The sequence below is a fragment of the Physeter macrocephalus genome, chromosome 15, assembly GCF_002837175.3.
Source record: "Physeter macrocephalus isolate SW-GA chromosome 15, ASM283717v5, whole genome shotgun sequence".
NCBI classification, from domain to species: domain Eukaryota; kingdom Metazoa; phylum Chordata; class Mammalia; order Artiodactyla; family Physeteridae; genus Physeter; species Physeter macrocephalus.
In genome coordinates this window covers 74811662-74826696 of record NC_041228.1, presented here as the reverse complement: position 1 = coordinate 74826696, position 15035 = coordinate 74811662, and the positions used below count along the sequence as shown (strand labels likewise).

Here is a 15035-nt window from a genome sequence, read left to right as displayed (position 1 = left end):
GCTCTCCGTTAACTGTGAATGTGCCTCCAATTAGGAACTTAAGGTTCACTTAGTAATTTACATCTGGTTCTGATTTAAGGTGACTTTCCTTTCCCACTTAAGAGCTGACTTTCCATGGCTAAAAAGGACCCAAGAACACTTTACAGCTCTTTGGACCGATCTCTTCTGCTTCAAAGCTGGACGGACTCTTTAATTTAGTGGGGTTTGATTTGCTCTCCGTTAACTGTGAACTCAGATCCCAGACTTGGATGATCAGAATCACAGAATTCAGAAATAACGGGGAGAGACAGGAAATCTAGCTGGACCTTCATAAAAAAAGATGCTGGGGGTTGCTGAAACTCCAAGGGGTCTAATACAAAGGGCGTGATCTTGTTATGTTATTATTTTTCTTTCTCTGTAGGTTCCAGTCAGTGAGAGATAAGTAGCAAAGACCAACATCACAGCCACGCTTATGTTTTATTTCCCTCTCTCCATCTGGTGCCTTTTTTAAACAACTTAGTGTGGCTCTGAACCGGGCTGTCTATTGTCTTAGGATTCATTAGCATTTAAAACCTCCAGTTGGAATCCGAAACACAATCCTGCTCCCGTTCCAGATTCAGCACCATCTTCCAAAGTATTAAAATGGAGAGATCTCTGACATGTGAAGTTTGTTCAGTGGCTTTGGTAGGAGTGATTCATATGGGAGGTTTTGTGTTCCTGGAGGATTTTTAGCACTTCCTTCAGCTTCCTTCTGATTTTCCTTCTTTGAGAGATTCTTCACAGGAACCAAAGTACATACAGTGTCTCCCTTATCATGGCTTCTGAAAATAAAGATCTGCCCATCTGCATGGCTTCTTAGCCCCGCCTAAACTCCACAGTGAGGAAGCATGTGACACAAACATACAGCAGCCCTATTAGTCCTGTTCCCTCTGGCTGGCAAGAAAACATTCGATTGTAATCTCACTAATAGCTGTTTTTCCTTAAGTATTGTAATTTTCTGAGCCCCTAATAAGTCATCAATAATTTTGTCCATTTTCTCCAGTTCGTGTTTATATTTGTAGCTGTTCATAATTGGGGGCTGTTATGACAACGGGATTTTTGAACAATCGTGGCGCATGAAATCCTAGCCTTCTGCTTGAACCAGCTGCCTACACAATGCCAACAGCATCACGTGGGGCTGTTCTGAAACATGCACATTTGTCCTAAATGTTGAAGTTTCATGGTCTGCCTCTAATCGGCTTCAGCAACATTCCTTTAAAAATACATAGCATGCGCTCCCCAATTTGAATATTAAATGAGAGTAAAATACAATTAATTTAAGCTTGAAATAGAGATATTATATTATGTGGGCACACAACGAGCCAACATAAAGGGAAAGAACAGGTGGTGACACACCACGCTAACACTTTAGGACATCTTGCTGACATTCTCTTGACGCCCAAACGTGCGTCCTAGGCGGGCATGCACGCGTCGCTGGCCTTTCCTGCCAACTGTTAGACAGCGGCTGCCACGTGGTGTCCCAGCAGCCCCGTCAGATGGCAATATGCTCCCTTTCGTAAGCGTGGCGTCTGATTTCATTCATTGGACCCTCTCTCTGCTTGTCCCTGGGATGGACTTGCACCCTGTATGTGTCATAAACCATCCTTTTTGACATACTCTGCAGTTTCACTATCTTTATTAAGCAAGATCATCTTTTAAGAGAAAAGGATAAGCTACGCTGAACCCCTGTCAAGTTCCTGTCAAGTCAAAGGAACATAAGGCATGGGGACAAACCATTTTCGAGTGACTCAAACTGCTCCCAATACCTTGTTTTGAAAATGGTGCTCAAGTGTTAAAATATTAACTTTTCTAGAAGAGACAGTTATTTCTATCAGTATATTATCCTAAGCAATCTTAGCATAACTTTTTAAAACAACTGCATTTTGATTATGAAGTTGCTTTATAATACCCAATGAGTTAAACAGGGTCAGCTATTATATAATTTCATCCTTTATTTATAAAACAAATTCTTGAAAAAACCCCCAACTATTTCCATTAAGAGAGAACCCAGCGACTTCCCTGGCGGTCCAGTGGTTAAGACGTCACGCTTCCACCACACAGGGGGCGGGTTCGATCCCTGGCCGGGGAACTAAGATCCTACATACCATGAGGTACAGCCAAAATGTTAAAAAAAAAAAAAAAAAAAAAAAAAGAGAGAGAACTCAAAGACAGACTCATTACAGGTTAGTTATTAAATTGGAAATAAAAGAGAATGAGGAAAATGTTTTGTCATCACAAGTATACTCGAAAGAGCTTCCAGCATTGAGGCCTTGTCCCTATCCAAGAGTACACACAGGGGTTGTCAGAGCAGAGAGAGAGGTATGTCTTGGTGCTTGGATCATGGGTGGAGCAGGGACAGGGACGGGGCTGGGATTCCCGGTGGATGTGCGCTCAGTTTCTCAGTCCGTGAAGCCGTAGTGAGTGGAGGAATGAGCCCCTCTACAATTCCATCATGAGTGTCCAGCATCAGGGGGGACCCACACCTCAGCTTGGAGAGTGTGAGAGCAACCTGATCTGAGTTAGGATAGAAACCAGCTCTGCAGTCCTCAAACAACTATATCAGGTTTCCAATGGAATCACAAAATACAATGTCAACCACCCTCTTAATTGTGAGATGAGTATTTTAATCGAATGCAAGGAGAACGTTTCCGTGGTGTGTTTTCCCTCCTCAGAGACGACTCTTGCAGCAGAGCTCCACGTGGTAGGCCTGTGCTTTCCTGTGAAGCCCTTCCCTGGGGCTGGCAATCTTGAAAAGGACATAAGAAAATGTGTCGAGATTTCAGATTGTAAAGGACAGCTCTGGCTTACAGTAAAGGGGGGTTGGAGAGAACCGGGGGAGTGGGCTCTGTGTTTCCTTAGCAACTGGTTTTACCATCACAACTATAATTGGTTCCATGAATTGGTTAGAAAAAAACTGTTAAGTTGAATGATAAGTTCTAGCGATAAGTTCTAGTCACAGTGTGGAATTTTAGACAAATTAATCAACAGAATGGGACTCTGTCTTATTCTCTGCTCTACTCCCAGTGTCTAGAACAGTGCCTGAGGCACATAGTAAACATGCAACAAATATTTGTTGAATGAATAAGTGACCGAATTTCACCACCTGGCCCCATTTCATAGTCTGCAAACTTCAGATAAAAGTATCTATGAGGAAGGAAGACCTCTGCTGTGGGCTCAGCAGGCTCCCGAGATCTGCCAGTCTGTATTTTTGCTGTGCTATTGGAGACCAGGACAATGAACTAATTACCCTGGAAACAGTTCATCATTATGTGGAATTACTTGACAAGTATTTTGGCAGTGTGTGTGAACTTGATATCATCTTTTTTTAAAAAATAAATATAAATTTATTTTTAAAAAATGACATTCTAAACTTGTTTCTGAAGCTTATCACAGTGATCTACTTTTTTTTTTTAACATCTTTATTGGAGTATAATTGCTTTACAATGGTGTGTTAGTTTCTGCTTTACAACAAAGTTGTACAACTGATTCACTTTGTTGATATCATCTTTAATTTTGAGAAGGCTTATTTTATTTTGGATGAGTTCCTTTTGGGAGGAGAAGTTCAGGAAACATCCAAGAAAAATGTCCTTAAAGCAACTGAGCAGGCTGATCTACTGCAGGAGGAAGCTGAAACCCCACGTAGTGTTCTTGAAGAAACTGGACTGACGTTAACTCTCCTCCCCTGGTGATGACTTCTTGTGGCATTTCTCACACTGTGGATGGTCACTGCCTTCATGTCCACGTTAGCTGATGGTGTAAGATGACGTCTTGTCAGTGTTACTGATCTGCTAAGCTGCTTCATTCAGGCCTACACAATTTTTTTTTTAAAGGGAACTTTGCTTAATCAAGTGATAACAAGGGACTTAAATATGAATTAGAATGAATGCAGGAAAAGAAAGGTACTTTTTCTGGCTATTTTAAAGTTTATAGGTCTGTTTCTCTTGAATAGATTATTACCATTACCTTGATTATGTGTATCTATGAATATGACACAATCAGGCAATATACATTTATTAATTACTGTCTTTGGCAAAAAAGTTAAATTATGTGAAACCTGGTTCTATGAAACCAAAGACTAGTGCATTTCAGTATATATGCGAATAAAGGGAATTGACATGTCACATATCAAGTGAATGAAAATTTCACTGTGTTGAAACTTTAGAAAAAATACAAATGTATACCAAAGACCCTTATTAGAAACTAAACACCTTAAAACAAAGGGGATACACAAAAGACTAATGGAATGATGCTGTTTTTACACTAAAAATTATTTCTTAGGCATTCCAGACCTGGGACGAGGAACAGAGATCAGCTGTTTCATAACAGTAAGCATGTTATTTTTAAGGCCAAGGAACGTTCAACTCCTGAGATAAGTTTCTTGTTGTCATTATCATTTAGTCACTCAGTTGGATAGTTTTTGATGCCTCCCCAAATAAAATGGAAATGTTGACTTACCTGGGATTCTTAATAACAGCATCTTATGAAAAATGTTTTACTCTCTTCACAAAGTGTTGCACAAATCATTGTTTAAAGCACGGATATTCCTTCCAGGGTGCTTGTTACAGCCAAATTTATTTTACTCCCCTATTGCTTCCCTCCACTTAGAAGTGCAGCAAACTTTAGGGCAGCTTCCGTCCCTTCTATGGCACTGCCTAGTTATTGGAAGTTATAAATATAAAAACAGATACCACCTCTCATATGAAAGTGTGAGTTGAATGAGGTAAAACGGCATTAGTGGGCTCTATGTTTTTTAAGGATATACAGTTGTTTCAATGTCACTTTTATACATACTTCTACATATCTAAACATGTCTTCACAGTTTACACTTTCATTTGTATCTGCGGGGCTCGATTAAGCTTTGTTGTGATCGTGACCAGTATTCAGGCCACCTGAGCACTGTCTTATCACATCGCCAATCACTTGTAATAAATGTTCAATGTACACCAAAAAAAAAAAAGTATCTATGAGTATCGAGCAAAACAAATGAGATAAATCATGTAAAAGTGTTCTTCAAAGTATAAAACACGATATACATTATGATGTTGACAGATAATACCACATATAGTTCTTATACATGTACATAGGTTTGAGATGTTCTGTTTCTTACATACTTCCCTGGACCTGATGAGGAGGGGTAAAAAGTCTCTGTCAAGAATCCAGTGAGACTAACCCATCGTTAATGCCGTAAAGTATTCTGCAGCAGCTAAAGCTGCAACTACTTAATCGTTTCAGTAACTGAACTTTAATGAAAATCCTTGTCTAATTTTTCCTTCGGGACCATGAAATTCTAGACGGTGACAATGGCAATCTAGTGCCCGGTTTAGAAATCTGGGATCAATACTGCTTCTTTGTCGAAGTGGGCTACGTCTGCATACTGGACTCTTTCTCTCCACAGTTCCCACCCTCCTTAAGACATTCTGGGCTACTCGCCCTATGGCTGAGATACAAAGCGTCTCACGGGCCTCCACCCCCAACAGTGTGGTCCTCAATCACACCACGGGCGAGATCCACAAGAGCAGAAGAGAAGAACCAGGCATCTGGGCCCGTGGAATACAGCCTAGAAATATAGTACAAGTGGGACGGAATAACATACTCCGACGGTCTTTAGGGAATGGGTCAGGGTAGAAACCCTTAAATTTGGGGTTCATTTAGCAAAGAGCAAAGAGGGTTTTGATGACAAAAGAGTAAATAGTAAGTGCTGAAGAGAGGTGTGGACAGTTCTCAAAATACTTGTAGCATTTTTTCCGTCTCTCCGATCGCACTGGCAACATCAAGGACGACCTAATCCCGGCCGGGATGCGCAAAGGTCCTTCCAAAAGCAGCTACACTATGTAAACTCTGAAACAAAGGAACTAACATGCTATTTATAACAGAGCAATAAAGGAGTATAAAATTATGTCCAAGTCCCCTGAAGTCTGGTTCTGATGGGGCACATTCTCAGCCTCGGTTCTAGTATCTGAAGAATTCACCCAACATCCTTAGAAGCCATTTCTTTAGAATGCATACACTTTCTCAAATCATGCTGACTCACTCCATCTCGCATCTTTTCTTACCTGCTTTTGCTCTTCTCCTAAACCATCCCACATTGAAGCCACAATTTTAGAGACTTCACCAAAGGTAGCATTTGGATTTTGGCCCTTGATGGCAGCCTGAGTATCACGAAAGAATAACGCATAAGCAGACACAGGCTTCTGGGGCTCATTAGGGTCCTTCTTCTTCTTCTTTTTGGGGGTTTTTGGTTTTTTCCCCATGTCAGAGGCAGGTCGCTTCTCTCCACCATTGACCTGAAATAAAACACAATCTGAATTATAGAAGAACTAAGAAAATTTGAGGACAAATCATATTGCTCTCCCTTGAGACTTACATAGATATACTCGCCCATACACATCACGCAAACACAGACGTTTCTAAGGGACACTTGGTTTTGTTGTTGTTACTGTTTTGCAAGTAAAACTTATTTCATGTAATTTTCATATTCATCCTTTTCCAGCCTAGTTTACATAACTTTAAAGTAATATTAGTGATTCTCTTTATAATACTATTGTACTGTTAGATATTATACCTTAACTCTCTCAACTTTTTCTTTTTCTCACTCGGGAAGCTGCATCATGACTATGACAGCAGCAGATTGCTTGTGTAGTAACCCTACTGTATGAACAATCTAACCTGTTTTCTTCTGGGGAGTTTATCCTTTTCCTCCTAGTTATGATTTTTAAACAATAGTGGGCAACACGTCCAATGAATAAAGTTGAATGGCTTTTGGTGCTGCACTCAGGTCTACGGAATGCTGCTGGGAAAGCCTAGCAACGCTCATGGCTTGGAGAATGGCATAATCTAGACCCTAGATCAGTGATCACTTTCTGCAGTGGGGGTAAAGTTCTAAAATCTGCACTATTCAATATGGTAGCCACTAGTTACATGTAACTAATGAGTATATGAAATGCAGCTAGCAGGAATGAGAAACAAAATTTTAAATTTTATATAATTTTAGTTGCTTTAAATTGAAATAGCTACATGCGGCTAGTCACTACCATATTGGAGAGTGCATCTCTGTAAACTGGATTCTCAAATCTAGACATTTCTAGAACAGCTTTAATATTCAGTTTAAGGACAGATTCCATGTTCTCCCATTTTTCCTTGAGTATGAATATTTGGATAATCTGAATTGTTATTATGATGCAAGTGGGGAAAAAACCCCACAATGTAGTGATATTTAAGACATCTGCATTTGAACTTTGATACTAATTATAGGCTATGTCACTTTATCCACCTCTATAGAATGAGAGATTTGGGCTACGATTTCCTTCTAGTTCTAAAATTATATGAATCTACATGAGTATCGAGTAGTGTCGTCTCGGAAGGAACCCTCTTTCCACACGCCTCTCCCGCCGGCACAAAGGCTCCTGTACACTGTCTGCTGAGGGAGTCACCATTATCAGGGAGGTTCTGCACCCTCACCTTCTCTTATCATGACTGTTGTTGCTTTTTTCTTCTTGGCAAACAATGTAATACGTATCTTATTCAGATGAACTGCCAGGCAGAGTAATATGTGTAAAGTAACTGCCACCACTGGAGATGAAGCATGATCTCCTGAGAGGCCAGTGGATGTGACATCAGAGGATCCACACTCATGTCCTCCTTTACTATTTTTAGCTGTGAAATCTTGGCAAGTTACATAATTTCTCTGGGCCTCCATTTCCTCTACTGCAAACCAGTTGCAGTGCCATTTTGTGATTACTGAGATGATATAGATATAAATATGTTTAAAACTTTAAAATGATATTCAGATGTTAATTATGACATAGTAGTAACTTTTTACTGAATGAATGGAAAGAAATGACCTTAACACTAATTTGTGATGCCATATGGTCTTGGTTTAAAAGATATGCCTTGGGAACCAAACAGAGACGGGAAAAAAACTAAGTGAATTCTTTGGCTTTGGCTTTAGTGAGAAAGTTATTTAAAAGATTATCATTTTGAAACTGTCTACTGAAGCAGACTGAACAACCCCATGGGGACAGGATGCTCTGAACTGAGCTGACAAGCTAACGTAGATTAACACTAGAAGATAACTTCCCCAGGATGGGTTTGAGGTGATCCTGTCAAATGACTGCTCCTCAGGTAAATCTGCCAAAGGACAAGGATGCTGGGACTGGGCTGAGTTGATACTGGGCAAACTGGTGTAACGGCTCTAAACTAAACATGTAGGCAAATATGACCTAGAATGGTCATTCTCAATGGTTGAATGTTAGAATCACCTGGGAAACTTAAATAACACCCTCACGTCCAGGCTTCAGCTCTATACTGATTAAATCAGAAAGTCTAGGAGCAGTAGACCCTGGTCTCAGTCACTCTGAACTCTACTCCTCCAACTGCTGTTTAACTGCTTCAGACACGCAACAAACAAACAAGCGAACTTTCTCTTTGCCCCAAGGCTACACAGAGCCCATCTTCCTTCTCTTCACAGCCAGACCCCTCCACGTGGTTGTGCTGGCTGCAGGCAGCTTCGGCAATTCCACTGTACCTCCCCATTGCTTAGCTTTCAATAAGGTCGCCAAGGACCACGCTGATGAACCCAGTGGGCTTCTTACTCTTCCCCTGACCTGATTCCTCACTGGGAGTGTCCTGTCTCTTCCAGGGCTCCATGACATCACAGTCTCTGGGTTTTATGCCTACCTCGGTGTCTTCACTGTTTCCAGAATCATTCTTAGGCCCATCCTCCTCCACCTGGCCATTAAATGGTAGTGTTCCTGATGTTTTTCTTCTATTTTTTTTGCTGTAGACTGTCTTCTCTTGTGAGTTTGTACTTAGGAATGTCTTAAGACGCAGGGTTTCCATTACCATTTGTGGGTGGATGAGTGTCAAGTTCTTTTCCTCTGAATTCTGAATGCATAGAAACAATTGCTATTTGACATCTTTATCTTCTTTATTTTTATTTTTATTTATTTATTTTTTTTTTGCGGTACGCGGGCCTCTCACTGTTGTGGCCTCTGCCGTTGCGGAGCACAGGCTCCGGACGCGCAGGCTCAGCGGCCAGGGCTCACGGGCCTAGCCGCTCCGCGGCACGTGGGATCTTCCCGGACCGGGGCACGAACCCGTGTGCCCTGCATCGGCAGGCGGACTCTCAACCACTGCGCCACCAGGGAAGCCCTATTTTTTTTTTATAATTTCCAAATTTTCTAAACATAACTATTCCTATATTCAAAATAATAAAATATTAAGAAGAAAAATAAAAAGGATTCAAGAAAGACCACAATGAAGAATATTAAAAATGAAGGGATCATGACATTGGAGGTCATATTTCATCAAGGATTGGGAATATTTAGACAAAGGGAACAAAGTGTAGGGAAATGAATGGTTCTCCATAGGGAATATTTACCTGGACTCCTTTAAAATTTTAATTGAAAAATTAGTGATCTGAAACATTAAAATCTCCATGACTGCAGATTATATCTGTCTTTGTAGAAAATAATCAAATGTCAGTTGTAGAGATAAATTTCCTATGATTCACTGCAGATATTTTTATTAACAGATTTTCCCAAATAATTTAAATAGTTTCCCGATTCCATTGTCCAAAATTGTGTTTGAACTGCTGATCTTTATGCTTCCTTTCTTTTTAAATTGGTATTGGACAACACGGTACAATCTACTGGATATGTGATGCCCTGTGATAACAGAAAGGAAGAAAGGACAGTTATCCTCCTGCTGGAAAAAGTGGCCCTTCTTTCTAGGGATTCTCTACAGAAGCAGGAGAACCTGTTACTGCCGGTGAGAAGCTCTAAGTATCAAGTGTATGAAAACCACAAATTACTGTTCTGAGGCCACGTATAGCAACCCTATAGGAATCTCTAAACAATTCCACGCAGCCAATCAATTTGGTTGGTTTTCTGGAGGCTTCCCCTATTGTCCTGGCTTGTTCCTATATTCTTGGATCATAATATTCTGACCACTTATAAAACTGCCCTCATAGAACCGAACTATGGTTTAAGATAATGCCCTTTCACCAAAAGCTGATGTAAGAGCAAACAATGAAAATAAAAATTATGTATGAGAGAATTTTTAAAAATAAAATGTGCTTTGAAGGGAATCATTGTTATACTGCTCAGTGTTCCTTGTATAAAGACTTACTGGATATGCACAATGTCTTTGCTTTTAGGATGCAATAACGGGATACAAATTCCTTGTTGTGGTCTGATGTCTAATGCACCCATGCAGGCGGGCAGTGCTCTGTGAAGTGAAGGCTGTCTGCCACGTGAACATTGGGCGTTGCCTACTGATGTGTGAGGGTCTCATTTTTTATTTTGCATTTTGCCTGTGTTTGGGAAGGTACAGAAATGAGCTGCTATTTTAGAGTCCGTATAACGAACTGGGAATTTGTCAGGCCTACTATCTGGCGGTAGTTTCATCACATATTTGAAAAACCACATGATCTTATCTCATATACAAAGCCTCCCTAAAGAAAGAAATGCGGCTATAATTTGGATCCGCTTACACGCCAGGAATGGATTGTATCTTGAAAGACACCTGGCCTTTCTGACCATCAACTATCTGGAATGGACACAATGATGATAAATACGACTGTGGTGAATGGATTTGTAATACGTGCCTGGATCTGAATTTTGAGTGTTGTCTGGATCCCGAATTCTTACTTAGATGGATCCCGAATTCTTACTTAGATGAATGAAAGCTTATAATTTTATGTCCTAATTTTCTAAGAGACCCTGACTTCTGCAGTCTAGAGCAGCACTATCTTATGGAATTTTCTGGAAAGATGGAAATGTTCTCTGCACTGTTTGAAAGGGTAGCCACTAGCCACATGTGGCTATGGAGTATGTTGTGCTGGAGCAACTGAGGAAACGAATTTTTTATTTATTTAATTTTAATTAGTCAAATTTAAATGTACACAGTCATACAGGACTTGTGGCTACCGTACAGGACTGTACAGCATTGTGTACTGGACATTGTTTTGGTGTATAACATTTCTAGCGTTACTAGGGTTCTAAGACTGAAGAGTTAAATTTAATTCCAACGTCATAATCTTTACAATACAGAAGGAACCATATAATGCAAAAATATAAACTCCCCACGATGACGAGCACATTGAGAGTAAGGACAAGGTTCCGTTAATCTTTCCGTCCTCACGGCATCAGTTCGGAGTCGTACATGCAGTGGATCATCACACATTTCCACCCCTGGATTATACAGCAGTGGGCTGGGGCTTAGAATGACAAGGAAAAGGACATTTGAAACACATATAAAAGTTGTATGAAAATCACAGCAACTAAGAACATGTCTGGTTTGAGGCTTTAACTGTAATCTTGATCACCCACAGGCTTATTTCATATTCAATTTAAGCACTCAAGAATAAACAAATACATACACAAATACATAAAGGTACTACTCTCACATGTGCTTTACACAGATACATGTGCTTCGTGTAACTTACTTGTAGACATAGATTTATTTCCCAAATCCCTAGGGGTGTCCTTATGCTTCTGGTAATCCACCTCCTGTCATGTCTTATTGCTTAATTACAGTGATGTATTTAACTTATTAATCACAAGAAAACAATAATTTTTCACTTTAAAAAAGCAATGCGTTAATGGTGCTACTTAGAGAACACCTCTTAAGAATACAGAGTACTGGAGTTAAGAGCCTCAAGGAAAGAGAATCACTGACGTTGAAATGTCCCTGGAGAAGTGAGAAACGTCTATAAGCATATTAAAAATAAACTGCCACAGTCCCAAAGCCTTTAATGGAGCTGGGAAAGCTGTTTAATGCACACTAACTTGCAGTGATCGCTGTAGTTTAAAATAGATTTTAATCAAGCACCATCTGCATAATAGGCTGAACAAACAACACAGAACTCCACTTATAAGTCTTATCATGTAAAGTAAATATTATAAAATCTTCACCATAGTAACAGGGCATATCACAGCACTTTTTGTGATGGTACTGTTTCTGTAAGTGAAAAATTCTGCTACTTAAATTCATTCTCTCTTTTCTTTCTAAACTATGCCATCTAAAATCCCCTTATGAGAATAAATTCAAATAAGCATGGAAAGCAAGTCATCTAGTTACTGTGAAATCAGCAAGGCTGTAATACCGCTTTCATTTTACAATCGGGTTTATTATTATCATTAATAATAACAGTACATTTAATGACTCAAAACATCAATTATAGAAAACCATATATAAAATGGTATACTCTTGAGATGATTCACAAGTGCAGGGCATTGTATCGGTACCACAGTTTGTAAAATAAATTCATTTTTAAGGATCCTTGATTCTGCCAAAGATAACTGAGTTTAGTTTTAGGATGAGTTTAGCAAAAATACTCAGTGGCCTTATATAAGGTAAGAAATTTGGGCTCCTGTCCAGAAAAATCACTTTAAAGTGAAGAAAAGATTTGATTGTAATTATATACACCTGTTAGTTATGTTTATCAATTTTGTTAGATTCATTTGGTCTTTTCTAAATTTGCCTGTCTAGGGCAATCTGTTTGCTTCTTATTATTTTTGATGGAGGCTTTCTCCTGCCTTACACAGAATGCACAAGCTATCAATATATGGTCCCAGTGAATAAAATGCCAGGTGCCTACGTGTAGCCTCACTTGAGTTTTATTCCATGACTTAATCAAGTATGCTCAATTATCCAGAGTATGAATCATCTAAGAACATATACACCTTGAAAATACTATATCCTAGTATAATTTAATTACTTAAATGGATTTTAGGAACCGTTGTTTGGAATCGAGAACTAACTGGCTGCTTGACTGAATTTTACTATTTTCCCCAGAACTACTTTGCTAAGTTCAGCCTTAACCAATGGGATACTTTATTTTTGATAAACAAGTACATATTAGTTGCTGGGATACTTTTAAGAAATTCTTAAAAGTATCATGCATATTATATCATGTGAAGTGTTTAACAGCTGTGTAATAAATACAGTTCAATGTGGAAAATACCAGACTTTAAAATTCCAATTTTAAATATTCTGTCCTAATGTTAGACAGTGTGACCAGACATTTGGTACCAACATTGCTTGATTTCACTTCATGTGTACAGAAACCTGCCTGCTTATCATTTTTATTTTATTCCAGCAATCTTCTAGCCTTCAGAACGGTGGTAAATAACAAGTACTTTTCTAAAGGCTTGCTTAATTGTTGCTCTAGTGATACCCTATTTTTTTTTTGAGAAAAAAATCCCTTCTCTTTCTGTCCAGTATGGTAATGTACATGCAGTGATGAACTAGCAAATTCTAAGAAACTCTTAAAAGCAAAAAAAGGTAAGCAAAAGCAGGAACCCGGAGAAGTAAGCAGAGTACTGGAGCCAGCTTTCATCTTGAAGACAGCTGCTGAACCTGGTGAAATTCAGTCAAAGTCACAGCAGATAGAAGACAAAGCCCATGGCTGACCAAAAACAGTGGGATGTTTAATGGGAGGCTTCCTATTAAGAGTCAGGACACAAAAGAATTAGACTTTCAGTGCAGGGTGAAATAAAATGATTTCCCTGGCACGTTCCCTCCCGAGACCTGCAAGGATGATTCTGAATGAGAGGGGAGGAATATCTTTTGTGATAATTCACAAACAGAAGCCAGCTTTTGTAAGGCTTTATACCCTGAATGCACACTACTCGAGTGGTCTGAAAAACTTTAAGCCCAAGGCGGTTCTAGATTGTAATGGTCCAAGATGCTTGGGATGCCTGGCAGAAGCGAACACAAATCATCCTCAGAGGAGCCCACTTTCCAACCAGGTCTAACAGAATTCTCATAAAGTTCTAATGAATATCAGCTGCTATTCCAAAAGCAAAAATGCAAAATGAAACAAGGTAGTAAAACCAAGAGCCAGCAGCAACAATAAACAATAGAATCAGACCCCAAAAGGCATCAAGTATTGGAATTAGCTTAAAGAACAAAAGAGATTAAATCTATGGATAAAGAGGAAGCAACTAAAAAAAACAAACAAAAAAAGTCCAAACAGATTTGAGAAAGAACTAAATAAAACTAGAAATATAAAATAATTGAAATTAAAACCTCAATATATCAGCTTTAATTTCAGATTTTATATAGCTGAAAATTGAATTACAAACTGGGGAATTGATACAAATAAATTAATCAGAATGTAATACAGAGCGAGAAGGAAACAGAAAATATGAAAGAAAAGAGTCATGGAGGATAGGATGAGAAAGTCTCGCATTTATCTTATCAGAATTACAGAATGAGAAAGGAGCAAGAATAGGGTGGAGGAAATTTCTGGAAAATACCCAGAACTGATGAAAACCAGAAATATTTAAATTTGGGATAAATTTAAAGGAACACACATACTACACAATGATGCTGCAGGACACCGAAGGCAAGAGACGATCTTAAAAACTAGTCAGAGAATAGAGGCAGATTACTTTCAAAGGAAAGACGGTGAGGCAGCAGAATTCTGAAAAGCAATAATGAAAATCAGGATCTTCAAAATGATAATAGAGAATCACTGTCAATCTAAAATTCTTTTCCTAGTGGAAGTACTTTTTAAGGTAATCATGTTCCCAATAGATCCTCACAAGAGAAAATTTTAAAGGCATTGGGAAAATGACGTCAGATGACAAACTTTACATGTGAATAAATCTAAAGAAAAAAGACTATAAAGACAATAAAAATAGTATTTCATGGAGTTCATAAAATTACATTTAATTTAAATTTAAGATAAGTTATGATTTAAATTATAATTAAGATAAACAACAGCAATAACTGCTCCAGTATAAATTGAAAGGAGGGTGTTTGGAGTTAAAGTAATTTAAGAAGGGTAAAGATATTGATCAATGTTAGACTTTCATGCATTTGTGTGTCAGGAGTAGTTACTAAATAAAGAGAAAGATTATAAAATTTCCAGTCTTAAAATGGGAAATTTTGGGGCTTCCCTGGTGGCGCAGTGGTTGGGAGTCCGCCTGCCGATGCAGGGGACACGGGTTCGTGCCCCGGTCCGGGAAGATCCCACGTGCCGCGGAGCGGCTGAGCCCCGTGAGCCA

General features: G+C 39.1%; 1 protein-coding gene across 6 annotated transcripts in view; it reads right to left on the bottom strand.

The window, feature by feature from the left end:
• Positions 1-15035, bottom strand: part of TOX (thymocyte selection associated high mobility group box) — a 302864-nt gene that overhangs the window by 27434 nt on the left and 260395 nt on the right. For all 6 annotated transcript variants that reach the window (XM_028500656.2, XM_028500655.2, XM_024127037.2 and 3 more), the window contains one exon: positions 6072-6302. In XM_028500656.2, coding sequence (XP_028356457.1) covers positions 6072-6302 — 231 coding nt within the window. The remainder of the gene's footprint in view (positions 1-6071; positions 6303-15035) is intronic.